General features: G+C 40.5%; 1 protein-coding gene across 2 annotated transcripts in view; it reads right to left on the bottom strand.

Annotated features, from left to right (window-relative positions):
- Positions 1-1,330: 1,330 nt before the first annotated feature.
- The window catches only part of mindy3 (MINDY lysine 48 deubiquitinase 3), a 118,993-nt gene continuing 103,126 nt past the window's right edge, over positions 1,331-17,197 (bottom strand). For both annotated transcript variants that reach the window (XM_033012752.1, XM_033012762.1), the window contains 2 exons: positions 14,492-14,563; positions 1,331-3,324 (listed from right to left, as the gene is read on the bottom strand). In XM_033012752.1, coding sequence (XP_032868643.1) covers positions 3,175-3,324; positions 14,492-14,563 — 222 coding nt within the window. In that variant the 3' untranslated portion in view covers positions 1,331-3,174. The remainder of the gene's footprint in view (positions 3,325-14,491; positions 14,564-17,197) is intronic.

The following is a 17,197-nucleotide window of genomic DNA, read 5'->3' as shown; positions in this document are numbered from 1 at the left end:
TTCAACAGTTTGATTTTAACCTGAAGTAAGCTTGCTCTTATGTTCATTGCTATTGGAGTTAGTGCCAATCAATAAATTGAATGGTCAACTCCCCATATAGTGGTCTCAATAGTTCTACTACCATTTATCTAGCATCAGGTGCACACGTAATGACGTTATTATTTGCCTAAGCCTTTTTCTACTATTGCTGCCATAAATAGGAGCTTCTGGGTGCAAACTACTGTCATTGAATGTCACAGTACAACGGGTATAGATTAATTGAAAGGGGCAGCATGGAAACAAGCCCTTTGGCCTGTCAAGTCCATGCCCAATATCAATCACTTGTTCACACACACTTGTTCAATCAATTAATCACTTTTGCATTCACTCCCTAGACACTAGAGGGAATTTACATAGGCCAATTAACCTACAAACCCACGTCTTTGGGACGTGGGAGAAAACTGGAGCAGCTGGAGGAAACCCACATGGTCACGGGGAGGACATACAAACACCACAGATAGCTCCGGAGATCAGGATTGAACCCCTGGTCTTTGGCGCTGTGAGACAGCAGCTCTACCAGCCACTGTGCCAAGTATTGATGTACTGAGGAATCAAGTCCAATAAGGACCAGTTGGAACCATGTACATTGCGCTTTAGTGTATGTTTCTTCAAACCTAGAATGACTTTTCATGTGGATTTTTGGAGAAACTCTTGATTTTGTTTTGCAAGGAACCAAATGCAATTTATCGCAATTATCTGTTTATCTCAATGTTAAATTGAGGATTAACAGTGCCATAGAATAAACAAGGTAATCATCACAAACATGGCATGACAGTTGTGGAGATATGACTACACCTTTGATCAAGTTGTAAATATTGTATATTGTCTGTCTTTTGTACTAATCTCCCTATATTCAGTTTTTTGTAGTCAATGGAATGAAATGTCAAAGGGCAGTCCAACTGGCTTGCTGATACTCTCACAAATATTCAGGGGAAGCCACTAATTCTAAATATTTCCACCTCATTTTAAGGGCAGTGGTCTAATTAGACACTGTAGTGGGAATTATATAAATGTGATATATTTCACTGCTGCTTTGGAAAACCGTTTCAAATTGGCTGTTAACAAAAACACAAAATGAGAATTTCTAGAGTCAACAGAATTATTTTAATATTCTTCAATAAAACAAAACATGACCATTTATTGCTAAAGATATTCTTTACAAATAAAATTACTCTTTTGGAAAATTAGTAATCAATGAAAAGTAATTTTACAATACCTTTGTTCAGCATTGAAAAAAGTCATAAAAGTCATAAAATAAGCTCCCTAGTGCGTTAAGAAAATAAATCAAAAACATTTTTCAACTGTATTTTTATTTTAGGCCAACTCTCAAATCATAATAAATAAGAGAACTAGTGTCTTTTATGGGCAATAAATTGTTCATTTCTCATGCAATTTAACAACAAGCAGAATTTAAATACACATGAACACTGGCAAACAGTGTAATTTTGACACAAAAGAAAATTATTCTTGGCAATATAATATAACAACAAATCTGGGTAACATCAGAAATAAGCTGTGTGAATCACTGAATAGAAGATTTAGAATGTACAATCTATTTAGCCACAATTTGATTTTATAATTTATCTTTATACGGCTTCCATTGTGCTACATTTCAAAAAAGGAAACTCCAGAATTACAGTAAGTTTTGGAAACCCACATACCCAGTGTTTCAGTTGGTGGTTAAAAGCATATTGCAATGCACCACTAAATAAAATAAGGTGAAGCAAACGGTTCTCCCAAACATATCCATCAATTTGTTTTTCACAAGAGATCACTGTAAAAGATAAAGCTTTTAGTCACTGTCACTGCTTAAGGTTGTGGGTGGCTGATGATAAATAAACCTGCAAACTGCACCAGTTTATACAGGGTTTTGTCGATTATTTTTGCTTTACGTGAGAAATTCATGTACTATAACTTACAGGGCAACTAGAGGAATGGGATAGGGGTGGAGTAAAGGGTAGACTTTCCATATAACTTAACTCCCACTTCCCATTATACCTACAACCCAGAGCATGCAATTTTGTGCCAGTTCGGAAAAGCATTTGTCTGAGCACATGTGCCCCACTGACAATATTCTCTGACAAGAATAAATCCAACCAGCAATTAAGGTTTCTCTAACTATGCACACCATATTGGAATTAATTATTCTTGATGGACATTATCTGTGGTGGGTCCTTCGGTGACAAAAGACAAAACACCCAAATACATGAACTACATTGTTGGGTTCTGCAAAATGATTCTCAAGGTGAAAAACTGCCTTGAAGACATTCCTTCACAAAGATTATTCTGGAGAACACACCACTCTTGAAGGGAGTAAATATTTTGAGCTTTCAGTTTGTGCGCTTGATTCAAATGCTTCAATTTGGGACTAAATCTGGTTTCAGTGAGCTGCCACTATTTAAAAGCTGACACAGGTTCTACAGCGGTGGTGGTGGTATGGGGGAATGGGGCAGGGCAAATATTTCATTTGCCATCCTTACCTCCAATTACATTTTTTTGCAAATCCGAGTGATCTCCTGTGTTGAGCCAGAAAATTCCAGCCAGCACCATTTTATCCTTGAGCAGGGAAGTGATATATGTTATGGAGTGGGCTGGTTAAATGCCCAGGATGTATACCGGTACCAAAGAACTAATCTTCTTAAGTTCACTGAAAATCTTTAACCTTTGGAGAAATACATTCTGTTTTGGAATGTTTCTTCTATCCATTTTTGGCCTCTGGAATCCCATTGGTATCTACAGTTTTGGCTGATATCAGCCAGGAGTCCTGCTCCACTGCAGTTTTAGTGGCACAAACCAGACCCAGATTTTCAGGTCCCAAACCTGCACATTACTCCTTATGCATCATTATTTAAAAGTATTGTGGATTTACATCTCCAGGATGATATAAATAAACAATTCCCTTAAACACAGTCAAATTGACAGCATGTTATCCTTTTCCTTGGATAATCTTTTGATTAGCAACGAAGGACAGTGACTTGGACCTTTATCAATAGTAATTAGTAGAATAAAATTAAGGTCTAGTTTCTTAAGGACTTTATGGACACTACATTCCAGTTAGCAGCAATTGTGTACAGATTTCAAAAGCAGTACAGCTTATAATATATGGAATTGTGTTTGGTCTTGGATTTTCTAGAACTAATTCAAGGAGGGTGACCGGTCTGTATTCCACATGAGCTCGATATAGGGCCATTTTGTTTGCAAACAGCGCTTGATGGGAGTGTCATCAGTTCGCACCATTGGATCCTCAAAGCCCATAACAACAGCAGTTCCCTCGACGTACATCACCTTTTGAAGAAGGAACATAAGTTACTTTAATAGCCCTACAAGCTGAAGTGTTTGGTCAAATATATATGTGTTTTAAATTTACTACATTTAAAAAAAAGAATGCAATTGATTTATATTTTTGGGCAATAGTTACGTGTCATAAACTCATAACTTTCCCACGTGAAATAAATATTACATTCATGAGTAGAAGGACGTCCACATATACAGAAAATAGCCATTCATCATGAACCCTTTTAATGCTAAGCACAGCTGTGTAAGGTATACTTAATCCTTTGACCTTGTGTACAAAGCTAATGAAATGAAAGCGATCACGAGGATTCCAAACTAAGAGGCGAGTTTTTTCAGCTTCCAAGCTAAGACGCTGATAAATGATAAAAGGTAATTGTGGCCTGTTTTCCTTTCGGTGGAGTCCTAATTATTCAGTGGTTGGTAAAGGTTTGTTTAAGGTAATAAAGAAGTGTTTAATCAACCTGTTTTTCCTTTAGTGGAGAATGTACCGTGACCTCCTTTGGAGGTGTTTGCGACACTGAACCACTTTACTAATATTCCACTTAAATTATTGTTGGTATAGGTGTTTAAATGTTTCCAGAAGTAAAACTTATAACTACACAAAACCTCTTATTCTGCTCAATTAAAGACTGTATGGCCGCTCTTTCAACAAGACCACACCAATATCAAGGACCATTTGACCTCCTGTTGTGCTCTATGATTCTTCCAGCAATAATATAGCTGTCAGAATCTTTGTTCTCGTCATTTGGATAACAGTAGCACAATTAATTGCTAATGCAGTGAAACAACTTCATAGCCTTTATAATAATGCGTTTGTTATATTTGTGATCAATATAGACGATAAAACCAAATAAAGCTTTACATAACTTATGTGACTACATATTCGAACCAATGGCTTCCAAAGTGAAAGCAATTATAGTTACTTAAGGCAGACTTCTTGTACATCAGTGGAGCTGCATACTAAATCTCGTTGCACTGACGTGCAATGACAATAAAATATATATTATTATTATTATTATTACAAGGAATTGCAAATGCAAGTTTACAAAAAAGACATAGTGCTAGAATAATTCAGTGGGTCAGGTAGCATTTCTGGAGAACATGGATGTTACATTTTAGGTTCGGACCCTTCAGGCTGATTGTGATAGGTGGGGAGAGAGCTGGAAGGGGTGGGGCAGGACAAAATCTGGTGAGCGGTAGGTGGATACAAGTGAGCGTGGGGATTTGAGTGTGAGGCAAGGACAGGAGGTGAGAATTGTGAAGGTGAGACAGAACTTCACATGCACCTCCTCTAACCTCAACTACTGTATTCGGTGTTCCTGATGTAGTCTCCTTTACATCGACGAGACCAAGCGAAGGCTAGAATCATACAGCGTGGAAACAGTCCCTTCACCCCAACTTGCCCACGCCTACCAACATGCCCATTTACACCGGCCTGTTTGGCCCATATCTCTCTAAACCTGTCCTATCCGTGTATCTGTCTAAATGTTTCTTAAATGTTGCGATAGTACTTGCCTCAACTACCTCTTCCGGCAACTCGTTCTGTACACCTACTAGTCTTTATGTAAAAAAAGTTACTCCTCAGGTTCCTATTAAATCTTTCCCCCCTTAAACCTATGTGCTCAGGTTCTCGATTCTCCTACTCTGGGCAAAAGACTGTGTATTTTTTCTTTAGACTTTAGCGATAGAGTGCGGAAACATAACCTTCAGCCCAGTGAGTCCTCACCGACCAATGATCAACCCGTGCACAAACACTATCCTACACACTGGGGCAATTTACAGAAACCAATTAACCTATAAATCTGTACGTCTTTGGAGTGTGGGAGGAAACTGGAACACCCGGAGAAAACCCGCAGATCACAGGGAGAACGTACAAACAGGATCGAACCCATGTCTCTGGCGCTGTAAGGTAGCAACTATACCGCTGCTTCATTATGACTATTAGGCCACAAGGTAACTAACTGTTTTGCCGACTACGTGCTGCGTTTGCCAATGCTTGCTGGATCTCCGGGTACCTAACCATTTTAACTCTCCTTCCTATTTCCACATTGACCTTTCTCTCATGGACCGCCTCCATTGTCAGAGTAGGGCCACACACAAACTGGAAGAATAGTAAGATTAAACGAGAACTTACCAGTTTGAAGTTTGATCTTTATTTTATGAGGAGTAACGTTGAGGGATTACGTGAAGACCCCGCCAGTACACATGCGTGTCAAACTTCAAAGCAGCGGTGTGAAATCACAGACAACAGTTATTGAACTGAACATAGTAAGAGAACCATAATACCAGTTGACCTTTATGATAGAGGGCTGGGAGCGGAGGGCACGTATTCCCTCAAAGTTACTCCTCATAAAATAAAGATCAAACTTCAAACTGGTAGGTTCTCGTTTAATCTTACTATTTTACTTCGGAGTCACGTGAGTGACTACGTGAAGATTTTAAAGCTCTGTGATTTCATGCCGTGGAAACGAGTCCAGGCGTCATACACTGCATCAGTAGGCCAATGATGAGTGAACATTAATATTGCATTCAGACATGACATTGATATAGACATGTTGATGCTATTAATGAATAGTGCAATAGTAACCTCCCTCAACCGGGAGGAAACATACCTAACATAGAGTTGGCAAAAACCCCCGATCTGGCAATGAGTTTGATCTGAATATTTGGACAGATCAATAGTTTGACCATCCTGCAGCCGCTAGGATGTGGTCCATAACCCTGCTGCTGAGGTATAGCGGTCCTGGTGGAGTGAGACTCAAAATGTCAATGTTCACTCCTGTATATGCCAGACCCATTTAATCCTCTGGAGAAGGTTTGCAGTGATTCCTTCTAACGCGGTTTATGTAACTAACAATATAGCTAGACAGAGTCTATAAGGCTCTTAGGGACCTTGACATACTGGTGTAGATGCGTGATTACACGCAACCCAAGGTCCATGGGATATGCAACATCTAGTTTGGTCTTATGTCCCTGTCTACTCTGCTTGACTAATCATGAACAAAACATGTTTATTATAGCCCACAGATATGATCATCCTATCCAGTGCAGCAATGACTGGACCCGTAGCACTGTACTCAGCACCATGGCATAACCACTAGTGAGTGAGTTTGACCAAGGACAGGGATGTTGTTGGTGCCCATCGGCGAAGTGACGTAGCACAATGTTAACAACCCATATCTCTGCGTCTCTAGACCTGGGGAGTTTTAAGTTGACGATACCCTTCATAATCTAGATGTCACAGGGTGAGGCCGGACAGAGTGGTTTATGTTCCCCGCAGCCAAATGATGAGGAGGTACTTCAGGCGCAGTAAATGGAATATTAACTTAATGTTATAATCCCATAAAACTGAATTTCAAGATGTCAGTCATCCGTGCCAAGTTAAACGTAAAGAAGCATAAACAATACTTCCCATCTCCTATGAGGAATGCTGCTATTTGATGCTATTCCTGCAATCTGCAGTGAGCACTCCCAATGCTTTAGGTTTGACAACCCGAGCCGCAGGAACGGTCTCTCAGAGTCTGTAAGTCAATGAATTGATTATATCATGCAGAGGATGGTTTCAACATCACAACTGAACCAGCATCTTTGTGTCCAGAAATAACCATGTAAGGTTTTATGCTCATTCCCCACATCAGCGGGAACCATGGGTAAATAACCCAGGCAGGCACTATGAAAAAGCCGGAAGCGGGAATTTTGCATGACCCGTCCTATGATGCCAAATGGAGGTAGACATAAAAGACCATTCCTCCCTTGTGTAGCGAGAATGCACCCTTCGCCACTGATATGCCTCGTATTTTTTGCAACTGGTGATTGAGCCAGGATGGAAGCATCTCGATCGTTAGTGTTCCATCAATCCACAATGTCATTAAATGCCTTGTGATCGCACATTCATTCTGTGTTGTCATTGATTTGCATGATAATACACCAGTGCTAAATGCGGATACTTTGATTTGATTGTACCTCAGTGATTAACATATTCCACCACCAAAGTGTATCACCTAGGATTTGTGCATGCAGATTATGCATATTCACACACCCTTTAATGCACAGAATGCACCTGGTGTCCATTGGCAGTTGATACCATGACTGAACAATTGATAACTCGTGCTAATCCCATCTGCCTCCGTAACTAGAGATGGTATTAGTAAATTTCCCATCTTTGAGCAATAGCATCAGTTTGTGAATGACTGAAGATTTACGGATGAGAGGTTTAGTGGAGCAACGCTGAATACTGTTCGTCCACCATTGTGACTTTGATAGTTTCAGCTGGGAATAGCAGATGTCTAATCTTTTGTCTCAGAGCCGAATCCCAGACAAATAAATGGATTGATTGTATTCCAATAATCAATGGTTTCAGTTGGTATCATCTTAATTTAAATTTAACTGGACGGGTTAGAACCCCAATTTATCAAATATAGCTATGTGGCTGATAAGGCTAATTTAGTAAAATTCAGTATGTTCAATATCATCCAGATTGGCCATAACACTTATTTGTTAGCTCTGTGCAGTCAAAACACTGATTGTAGTGATTCGGTAAATAATCTGTAAACAGAAGTTAGCCCATTTTGCAACGCTCCTGAGTGTATCATTGCCTCATCCAGTTAAATTTCAAATATCTCCGAACCTTGTGAGCGGAAATAATCACATGGAAGTTATTCAGAAATGTCTATACTGCACTTGCGGGTTGAGGCTGTTGACAATAATCAGTCCACATCTCCCATAATTGTGAGCCTGCCTTGAAAGGCTACTCCAACCATGCCTGTTGTGCAGTATAAACTAATCTTATGTTATCCCTAACCAGGGTAAATATTCAAACCAGTGTAAATATTACCAACTTGTATCCGTGACAGGAGACATCATCGATGTGGCTCCCTACCTTCACACTGCCGGATGGGGAACTTCCAGGAGTTGCCTCAATCAGCTTCATCCTTCCACATCCGAATGGGAGGACTTATGCAACCCGACCTAGGAGCTGCCTCAACCATGTGTGCATGATTTTGCACTTCTGCTCCTGGGAGGTAGAGGAGCTCGAGTACGGGGTTGGCGCATCTTCCAGGAAGGCCGTTCTGGGCTGTGGCCTAAAAAGACCTTTGTCCTGGTTGTACGGCCTTCAAGCTTTCACCAGCTTCAGTGCATCGTGGTTTGCTGGTGGGTGCGTAGGGGTGCTGCCGCTGGAGATGTGAGGTCTTGCGTGATGATGTGGCCTTCATGAGCCCAACGGCCCTTGTCGAGCTTCTTGACTTGTTTCATCAGGTTGCCCAAATGGCAGTATCCCCCTGATAGCTGTTCACCGCAGGGACACTGAGCGAAATACAGTTCCCTGGTGCTGGGTATTTGGTAGTTGTTATTCACAGCCTTCTCCTGCTGCTGGATGTGTTGTTCCTGCACCCCGAGCACACTTGTGGTATCTTCAGCCAAACCCCTGTCTTCAGAGTCAGCCCAGAAGTGACTCCTAATGCTCCCCTGTCGAGGGAGATGCATTATGCAGCCCTCGATAAGCTGCTGCCATGGGCGTCCTAGGACCCCATGGTGACTAGACTCCATATACCGGAGCATGTCACATTGGAGCATCTGCTCCATCAACCGCTCCATGCGAGATATGCGATCACAGTCACTCCCGCCGGCAGTGAGTCTTCACAGCCCGACTCGTCCGAGTCATCGTGCCTGTCCGACTTCTGCTTGGCCTTCCCGCCAGTCTGTGGTGTTGATTCCGACTGTGCAGGAGCCAGGTCGGAGACTGCTGATCAATAGCGATCCAGGTGCAGCCTACCGCTGCTGACTGCCCGCAATTCTGCGGTCCTCCGCAGTCAGTCTGGATGCGGTCCATTCCTGTAACATATTCTCACAAAATAGCACAAAACGACCTTTGAGTTAGGAATTTACCTGCATGTCCTGTTTTAAACCTTCTGCTGCGGGGCAACGCTCCTCCCGAGCCTGGTCTCCTGGTCGTAATTGTTGCAGCTGGGGTTCCCTCTGTGGTCCTTGTAGAAAGGCTTCCATGTCGGGTATTTCTCCCCCGAGCTTTACCTCCGCGGTCCCTATAGCAGGGCTTTTCCGCGATGTTCTCCAGTCGGGGCTCCCCCCCCCCCCCCGAGCTGGGTATCCCCGCAGTAACTGCAGCCGGGATAACCCCGCGGTCCCTATAAAAGGGATAGCCGCGATTTGCAAAGTCGGGGGGGGGGGGTATCCTGCTCTGGGTGCCACCAGCACCAATATGAAGCCGCTGGTTTTACTGCCAGCGGCTCGGAAGGCGACTTACCGCCCCCCCGCTCCCCGCATTCCGCGGTCTTCCGAGCGGGTTCTCCAGGTGTCGCCAGCACCAATATGAAACCGCTGGTTTTACTGCCAGTGGCTCGGAAAGCGAATCCACCGCCGCCCGCTCCCCGCGTTCTCCCGAGCGGGTTCTCCACCTATATGAAGCCACTGGCTCCACCACCAGCGGCTCGAACGGCGAATCCACCTCCGCTCGCTACTCGCATTCTGCGTTCTCCAGAGCAACTTGGTCCGTGGGCAGGCATCCCCGTGACCGGGGTTCCCTGGAAGTTCGTGACTGGGGTTCCCCCTTTGTCCCGACTTTGCCCCGGACTTTTAGCAGGACCTCTGAGTGGAGGTTCCTGCAAGAAGATGAAAAACCTGAAAAAGTTTTTTAAAACTTACCTCAGGTCTGCTGCTGGCAGGAGAATCACGTCCACCCTGCCAGTCGTAATGCAATGCGATAGACGATATGACACGCATGTGTACTGGCGGGGTCTTCACGTAGTCACTCACGTGACTCCGAAGTAAAATAGCACTTATTATTCTGCATGGGAAGTTAAAACCGAATGAACATTTAAAAAAAAATGTTTTAATTAGAAGTACAATAATGTGGTACCTTGTAGATACCTAATATATATTGACATGTTACATTTTATGTACAACTTCTTTTTTTAATTTTTTTATAGCAGTAAAAGAAAGAATAGAAAGAGAATAGTAGAAAAATAGAGAAGTGTGTGATACCGAACAGTGAGAAGAAGGAAAGAAGAAAAGAGAGAAAATAGAGAGAGAAAAAGAAGAGATAGAAAACAGGAGATTGAAGGAGAAATAGCTATTTATTATTCTTGACCACCCTTCACCTGATCCTGAAACAGTTAATTTCTACGGTTATGTTGCACCATATGCTTGTAAGAAGTCGACAAATGGAGACCAAATCATTAAGAATTGGTCTGCTTTGTCTGTTAGGAGGAGTCGCATTTCTTCAAGATGTGAGGTTTCCGACATGTTTGAAATCCACATTTTCAACGTTGGTATGGATGTATTTTTCCAAAATTTAAGTATACATTTTTTTGCCGTTATTAAACCATAATTAAGGAAAGATTTTTGAAACATATTCAGTTTATTCCCATCTTCCATTGATCTGAATATAATCATTTCAATGCTAGGGTCAAGTTTTATCTTAAATAATTTTGTAAAAATTTCAAAGATTTCGCTCCAAAATTTATGAAGTTTTATGCAAGAGACAAAAGAGTGTGTTATAGTGGCGCTTTGAGATAAACATTTGTCACAAATGGGGGAAGTATTTGGATAGAATTTATTCAATCTAGTTTTCGAGTAATATAATCTATGTAGAATTTTAAATTGAATTAAGTTATGCCTTACGTTAATCGAACATTTATGTATACATATCAAATGTTTTTCTCATGATTCTTTCGGGATTTTTATCAGTAGTTCTCGTTCCCAATCTTCTCTAAGTGCTTCTGTCGATGGTAATTCTATATTTAAAATACTATTATATAAATATGATATTAATTTCCTTGAGTCAGCCTTAATGTTCATTGGTTCTTCCAATGAATCTAGAGTTAAAGTTTGGTATCCTTGAATATATTTTTTCAGGAAGTCACGGATCTGAAGGTATTTAAAATATTGGTTATTTTTCAGCTTGTATTTTAATTGTAATTGTTGAAATGATAACAGGTTTCCCATTTCATACATATCGCCGATCCTTTTAATTCCCATTCTTTCCCAATGGCTATATGTTTTGTTTAAATGAGGGGTTATTAACTATCGGAGTTAAAAGTGATAGGTTTCTTAATTTTAAAGTTAATTTTATTTGTTTCCAAATTCGTATTGTATTATGGATAATTGGATTCTTCTTATATATTGTGCTGTTCAATTTTATCGTGGAGAAGAGGATCGCTCCTATATTAAAAGAACAGTCCTCTTTCTCCATTCTTATCCATTCTGTCTGTTGGGAAGAACTGTCCAACCAGTAGATTATATTTTTAATATGCACTGCCCAGTAGTAGTACAGAAAATTCAGAAGTGAAAGTCCCCCAGCATGTTTGGGTTAACACAGGTGTTTTCTTTGAATTCTATGTGATCTATAGTCCCAGATAAGTTTGTAATATTAGAGTCTAGTTTTTTTAAAGACATTTTTTGGTATGTATAATGGTATTGACTGAAATAGGTATAATATTTGTGGTAAAAGGATCATTTTTATAGCATTTATTCTACTTTTAGATTTTACTGCTGACCTTCAAAGCCCTACACCACCTTGCTCCCCAATACCTCTCTGACCTGCTGCTACCATACACTCCTTCCCAGTCACTTCGTTCCTCCTCAGCTGCAATTTTAACTGTCCCCACATTTAGACTCAGCACCATGGGTGCCAGTGCCTTCAGCTGCTCTGCCCCACGTCTCTGGAACACTCTCCCACCTCCCATCCGTCACCTGGACAATATCGATCAATTCAAATCACAACTCAAAACACACCTGTTTAGATTAGCATACCCGACATAACTTCCACCATGTTCACCCTGATTTTAATGACTTAAAATGTTTTGTGTATTTTTTGTTTTTTTTGTTTTTAATCAACTTGATTTTAATATTGATAAATGTATTGTGATTTTATGTCCTGTAAGGTGTCCTTGGGTGTCCAGAAAGGCGCCAGCAAATAAAATGCATTATTATTATTATTATTACTTATTAAGGACAGCGGCAGTGTTTTCCAGAATTTAATCAGCGCGTTCAATTTAGTTAATAAAGGCATGGTTAGCATTTAATAATGTTTTATATTTTCTAGTAATTTGGATACCCAAGTACTTGAATTTTTCTGTTGCAATTTTAAAGGGGAATTTTAATAGGTGTCTTGATTCTTGAGGTTTTAACGTCATGATTTCACTTTTGTTCCAATTTATTCTATATCCTGAAAAAGAACCAAATTCCTCTATTAAATTTAATACATTTGGTATACTAGTTTGCGAGTTTGTAATGTATAAAAGTATATCGTCTGCGTATAGTGAAATTTTATTATTTGAGTCTTTGGTATTATATCCCCGAATATTCGGATGAATTATTATACTTTCTGCTAAAGGTTCTATCACAAGGGCAAATAGCAGGGGTGATAATGCACATCCCTGTCTATTGCCCCTTGATAATTGAAATTTTGAAGATAACATGTTATTGGTTAGTATTCTTGCCGTCGGCTTGTCATATAATAATTTTACCCATAAAATAAAATTCTTTCCCATATTAAGTTTTTGCAGTACTTTATACAAATAATGCCATTCTACTTGATCAAATGCTTTCTCTGCTTCCAAAGAAACAATTGATACATCTTCCGTTTTATGTGAGTACATTATATTAAACAAGCTTCTCAGATTATTGAATGAGTATCTTTTGGGTATAAACCCCGTTTGATCTGGGTTTATTAATTTGCTAATATATTTACTCAATCTTCTCGCAAAGGTCTTTGCTAGTATTTTCTGATCTGTATTTAAAAGTGCTAAAGCTCTATATGAACCTGGTTCTTCTAGATCTTTATGTTTTTTTGGTATAAGCGTAATAGTTGATTCAGCTAATGTTTCTGGTAGTATGTTTTCTTTAAGTGACTTTAAGTAAAAAAGTGTATAGTTTTTGTAAACGTGGGGCAGTTATCTCGTGGAATCTTTTGTAAAATTCATTGCTAAAGCCATCTGGTCCAGGCGTCTTACCATTTTTCAGCGACTTTATTGTTTCTTCTATTTCTTCAAGTGTAATCTGAGCTCCTAGTTCCTCTTGTTCTGAGAGGTCAAGTTTTGGAAGGTTACAGTTATCTAAAAAGTTTATAATTTTGATGTCATCTGTTGTGGTTTTGGATGTATACAAATGTTGATAACATTGAGCAAATCTTTTGTTAATATCTTTAGGTAATGTTAATAATTCGCCTTTCTCTGATTTAATTTTAGTAATTGTATTTTCCTTTTTTCAGTTGACCTGCTAGAAGTTTATGTGGTTTATCACCGAATTCAAAGTTTTCCTGTTTTGTAATTTGGAATAATCTTACTACTCTTGCCGATAAAATTCTGTTTAGTTTAAATTTCAATAATGTTATCTTATTATGTTTATCTGTGGTTGGATCTTTGGCATTATCTAACTCTAATTGTCTAATTTTTTGTTCTAAATTCAATTGTTCTGTATTGTTTTTTTTATTTTGGAAAGTTTGATATGAAATTATAACTCCTCTGATAAATGCCTTGAAAGTTTCCCATAATAAGGAAGGTGAAATACCTGGTGTATCATTGGTCTCAAAAAAAATTTCATTTGTTGTTTTAAATATGTATAACCTTGTATAACAGAATGAACATTAAATTCTCCAATTTTAGGTTGAGTTTAGTTTAGAGAAACAGCGCAGAAACAATGCCCTTTGGCCTACCGAGTCCACGCTGACCAGCGATCCCCGTGCACTAGCACTATCCTACACACTAAGGCCAATTCACAAATCATACTGAAGCCAATTAACCTACAAACCTGAACGTCTTTGGAGCATAGTGGGGAATCGGAGCTCTCGGAGAAAACCCACGTAGTCATGGAGAAAACGTAATAACTCCGTACAGACAACATGCATAGTCAGGATCGAACCCGGTCTTTCGTGCTGTAAGGCAGCAACTCTATCGCTGTGCCACCGTAACCCACAAACCATAACCTCCCCCCCTCTAGTTTATCCCCCCCTCTTCTCTGTGTCACACCTAGATATACACCTATTTCTCCATTTCCCCACCCCCCCTGTTCGCTTTCACACATATTCCTTCCTCTGGGTTCATAATTTGGCCATCTTCTCTCCTCATCTCATATTTTTCTTCTTTTCACAACTGGCCTATTATATTGCTTTTATAAACAATGAAGACTACTTTTAGCTCACCTTTTCATTGTGGTTGGATTGCTTCAATCCATTGTAATGGTAAATAGTAAACGATTCTGGAATAGTAGATTCCTGGAAAAACAGTAGAATGGGAGAATTTAACAAGAATTTTGCACCTGTTTTCCAAAACGGATATCTTTTGCTTTTGATCATAAAAGTTAAAACGCACAGACAGATACCGTTGATTTCTGTATATAAAAGATATGTTTAATTAAGAAGGTTAGACAAAAATGCTGGAGAAACTCAGCGGGTGAGGCAGCATCTATGGAGTGAAGGAAATGGGTAACGTTTCGGGTCGAGATCCTTCTTCAGACTGATGTGAGCGTGGGGGGGGGGGGGGAGGGGAGGCGGGAAGAAGAAAGGAAGAGGTGGAGACAGTGGGCTGAGGGAGAGCTGAGAAGGGAAGGAGAAAGCAGGGACTACCTGAAATTAGAGAAGTGAATGTTCATACCGCTGGGGTGTAAACTGCCCAAGTGAAATATGAGGTGCTGCTCCTCCAATTTACGGTGGGCCTCACTCTGGTCATGGAGGAGGCCCAGGACAGAAAGGTCGGATTCAGAATGGGAGGGGGAGTTGAAGTGCTGAGCCACCGGGAGATCAGGTTGGTTATTGCGAACCGAGCGGAGGTGTTGGGCGAAGCGATCGCCAAGCCTACGCTTGGTCTCACCGATGTAGAGCAGCTGACACCTAGAGCAGCGGATGTAATAGATGAGGTTCGAGGTGGTGCAGGTGAACCCCTGTTGCACCCGGAAAGACTGCTTGGGTCCTTGAATGGAGTCAAGGGGGGAGGTAAAGCGACAAATGAAGCATTTCCTGCAGTTGCAAGGGAAAGTGCCAGGAGAGGGGGTGATTTGGGTGGGAAGGGACAAATTCACCAGGGAGTTACGGAGGGAGCAGTCTCTGCGGAAAGCAGACAGGGGCGGAGATGGGAAGATGTGGCCAGTGGTTGGAAATATTTCATTAAGAAATATCACTCAAAGATTAAGATTGTTGCTTTGGATATTTATTTAATCTTTATTTTAAGATGTGAGGGTCGCTGGTCAAGCCAGCATTCATTGTCCATCCTTATTGCCCCGAGAAGGCAGTAATGAGCCATTGCTCTCAAGGATCACTGCAGTGCCTCTGGTGAAGGAGCCCCAAAATGCTGTTTCTTAGGGATTTCCTGGATTTATACTCGCAATTAAGGAACAGCTGGAAAGAGTGCAAAGGGATTCACGAGGATGTTGCCAGGACTTGAGGGAGATGTGGGAAAAGGTTGCACAGGCAAGGACTTTATTGCTTGGAGTGCGAGCGGCTGAGGGTATAATATCATGAGGGGAGCAGTCTCATAACGTCATAGAGTCATACATCATAGAAACAGGTCGTTTGGCCCAATTTGTCTTATCTACACTAATCCCACCTGCCTGTGTTTGGCCCATATCGCTCTCAGTCTATCCTATCCATGTACCTGTCTAAATGTTTCTTAAACATTGCGATAATATCTGCCTCAACAATATTCTCCGGCAGCTCGTTCCATATACCCACCACCCTTTGTGTAAAAAAGTTACCCCTCACGTTCCTGCTATAGGAAGGATGTCATTAAGCTGGAAAGAATGCAGTGAAGATTTATGAGGATATTGCGGGATGGTGTTATAGGGAGAGGTTGGGCAGGCTAGGACTTTATTCCTTGGAGTGCAGGCTGAGGGGTGATCTTATAGAGGTATATAAAATCATGAGAATAGATATGGTGAATGCACAGAGTATTTTTCCCAAGGTAGAGAAATCAAAACCAAGAGGACATGTGTTCAAAGAAGAAGGACAAGATTTAATATAAATCTGAAGGGCAACTCTTTCACTCAGTGTGATGGCCATATGGGATGAACTGCCGTAGGGGGTAGATGAAGATGATACTTTTAACAACATTTAATAGACACTTGGACAGATACATGGATAGGAAACGACATTTAATAGACACTTGGACAGATACATGGATAGGAGAGATATGGGTCAAAGGCAAGAAAATGGGACTTAGATGGGGCGTTTTGGTCAGCATGGAGAACTTGGGGTATTGTGCCTGTTTCCATGTTGCATGACTATAATTTATCTTCACATTAGGAATGATGTGTGATTTGGAGAGAAGTTGGCAGGTTGTGGTGTTTTGAGCTGTCGCTGCCTTTGAAAACAGTTTATGGATTTGCGAAAAACTGAGTGTTGCCTAAATGATTAATTGCAGTGCATTTTGTAAATTAAACAAACTGCAACAATAACACAATTATATGACCCTGTAACCTGCTCTAAGGAACATGGGTATGGCTGTTAGGGAAATGTCCTTGGCCCAACTATTTTCATTTATTTCACCATTGACCTCCCATCATGTGGTCAGAAGGGGTATTACAGCTGTGTAATCCCATTCACAGCTCCACAGAAAATAGAGATTCATTCCATATTCAGAAAAGGAGACAAATAGTATTCAGGCCAAACACATGCCAGGCAATATCCATCTCCAGCAAGAGGCACTTGATATGATTAGCCTTGATATTCAATGGAATTACTGTTACTGAACACTCCACCTTCAACATTGACTATAAACATTGGTTGTGAAAGTAAAAAAATCATTGTTCCGTATTGGGATATATGAAAATAAACACTTTTGAGTCTTGAGATTAGAGCTGAGTAACCTACACTAAATAACTAACTTTCTCACATATCCCATTCCTCCATCTATAA

This window comes from Amblyraja radiata, chromosome 2, assembly GCF_010909765.2.
Source record: "Amblyraja radiata isolate CabotCenter1 chromosome 2, sAmbRad1.1.pri, whole genome shotgun sequence".
Taxonomy (NCBI): domain Eukaryota; kingdom Metazoa; phylum Chordata; class Chondrichthyes; order Rajiformes; family Rajidae; genus Amblyraja; species Amblyraja radiata.
The sequence above is the reverse complement of the archived record's forward strand: the minus strand, read 5'-3'. Positions and strand labels throughout refer to the sequence as shown.